At 38.8% G+C, this 2,530-nt stretch overlaps 1 protein-coding gene across 1 annotated transcript; it reads right to left on the bottom strand.

Moving 5' to 3' along the window:
* Window positions 1–651: 651 nt before the first annotated feature.
* Window positions 652–1,581, bottom strand: LOC128323248 (mas-related G-protein coupled receptor member H-like). The gene has a single exon (XM_053245977.1). It carries the CDS (start codon window positions 1,579–1,581, stop codon window positions 652–654), a length of 930 nt encoding a protein of 309 aa, XP_053101952.1.
* Window positions 1,582–2,530: the final 949 nt, after the last annotated feature.

Raw genomic sequence — 2,530 nt, 5'->3', positions numbered from 1 at the left:
TTATACAAATTTCTGAGAAAATACATGTCTAGTCATCTATGATACTGAATGTTGGTTACCAGCACCCCAGGAGACCACCAGACCCAGTGGTGAGGGTTTTTTAAAAACCAAATTTTAAGTTTAGGGCCCCCAAACCAGCTCAAATTCCAGCTGAACCAGGGGTCTGCTTCGGGGGCATAAAACTGAACATACCTGTTTGTTTCTAGTCCGGTTCAACTCAAACTGAACTGGGCAAACCAGTTTTGTGCACGCCCCTACTCAGAGGATAGTTCTTCCTGAGTAGACCAGTCCTCCGAAGTGGGCAGACTCGCTAGGTTCCCAGTGGAGGGCTGATCTACTCACCAATCCCAATTGGTTTATCAGCTCTCCTTGGAAAAACAGGAGAGCTGGACCTCTGATTGGGATCAGCTGGTAGCAGAGCCCTCCACCCTGGAGTTAGTGCATCATCCTGTCTTGGAGGAATGGTCTACCGCAGAACTTTCGACAATGGGAATGATGCATCACCCATATAAAGCCTAGCCATAGAATTCATGGTAGACCTACAGGAGTTCAAACAAGTTCATCTGCCGTCTTTGGATCAAATGCCTGAAGGAATCTGCTGCATTATAATTAGAATGACAAGTCTCAGATATTTGAGCACAAATGCAGACATCATAACAGAGTTTCTAATGGTGGTTCCTCTTCTGCTCCAGGGACTTCTTCCTCCTTGAAAACCCTCTGGAGTAGGACCTTCACACCTTCCATTGAGTGACTCCTCTTCTTTCTCCCAACCAAGAAATAAATGAACGGATTAACACTGCTGTTTAAGGAGGTGATTAAATGCAGGCATTCCCAGAAATACCTGAATCTGTGAGAATATAAAGGCTCAATAATTATGAAAGCAACATTAAATGGAAAATCAAAGAAGAGATAAAAGAAGAGGGTAAGAAGGACAACAATTAAGATTCTCCCCCGTCTATGCTGTTGTGATTTAAAGCAGACTCGGATGAATAGTATCAAAGTAGAAATAGTGATGAGTGGAAGGCAGAGAACAGCATTTATAAGAAGTTGATAATCGAGAGAATAAAAATCATTATTCCCAAACAAAAAGAGAATGGTGGGAATTCCATTAAATACACAAGACAGGACCCATATGAGCACACAGACAAAGGCAGACAATGGTGGTGGCCGGTGGCAGCGATACCAAATTGGGAAGAGGACAGACACACACCTGTCCACACTGATGGCTGTCAGTAAAAGTTGACCAATGCTGTAAAAGACTAGAAAAAGATCATAAAATATATCCAAAATAATCCAGAAAATATAAGTAGGTAATATTGGTTGTAAAATTATCAAAGCCACAGATATAAGGAGTCCAAAGTCAGCCACAGCCAAGTTCAGGATATAGGTGGTGAAAGGATTCCTCTTAATGCGGAAGCCAAGAAGCCAGATGACAGTTCCATTCCCCACAAGTCCAAATGTGCAGACAACGCCAATGATGATACGGAGAGAAATTTCTATACTGTCTATTTCTGGACTTTCCCTGGGATAGCTTTCATTAACTGAGTTCCAATTCTCCTTGGAAGTTGTATTATATTCCATCGAGGACAAGTATGTTAGAGTGAAACTATCTCCTGTTATTGGAAAAGAGACATATAGATTCATTTCTTATTATGAACCCTCTTATCAATAAATATTATCAGTGTAGTTTACATTAATAATGATGTTGATAATAATCTTAAGATGATGTATAGATAGATGGCATCTAACTCCTAAGAAGTTGGCTTTAATGTACAAGAACATGTCAAACAAATGTTGGAAGTGTAAAAAAGAGGAGGGTTCCTATATACATTTATGGTGCACTTGTAATAAGTCTAAAGTTTATTGGGATTTGATATACAATAATGAGAGGCCATTGGCTGTAATAACAATAAAGTAAGTAAGATATACAATGAGGCTTAAGAAAGTGTTTAAAATAACTTTCCCTAAGAGCACAGAAACAATATTACTAGGCATCAATAACAGTTCACGGCCTAGGAAATACTGGATCCTTTTTAATGCATTTAACAGCAGCAGCAAGATTGATATTTGCATACAAATGGAAAGATATGGGTTGTCTGAGTAAAGAAGATTGAATATTTAAAGTGCTAGATCTTGAAGAAATGGCAAAGCTAATGGCATTATTAAGAAATAAATCTGAAGCATTTAAAAGGGATTGGGACCCTCTTCTTATTTACCTAAACACATATTACAAAATAGGATTTGTATCAGGCTTTTGAGTGGTAACAAAATTGTTTCAAAAATGCCCTAGAGCTGACTTTTGTATGATTTCACTGGGGGAGAATGATTAAGTTACAGGCAAGACTTTGGTATTGTAATTGATACTTGTTCTAACGATGAGATGGAAGTTCTTTCTCCCGCCCCCCTCTGTTTGTGTCTTATGTTGTGGAAAAATCAAATTTTAAAAGTGAGTGAACAAAAATGTCTTTACCTGGCATCTAAAAAAACAACAAAGTGATGAAGCCAAGATAATCTCACTGGGGAGGCTATT

Source organism: Hemicordylus capensis, chromosome 4, assembly GCF_027244095.1.
Source record: "Hemicordylus capensis ecotype Gifberg chromosome 4, rHemCap1.1.pri, whole genome shotgun sequence".
In the NCBI taxonomy this organism is placed as follows: Eukaryota; Metazoa; Chordata; class Lepidosauria; order Squamata; family Cordylidae; genus Hemicordylus; species Hemicordylus capensis.
This window is presented reverse-complemented; position numbering and strand designations above follow the sequence as displayed.

What these genes read in the sequence shown, in the direction of transcription:
- LOC128323248 (XM_053245977.1), bottom strand. Translation starts at nt 1,581, where the DNA reads ATGGAATATAATACAACTTCCAAGGAGAATTGGAACTCAGTTAATGAA.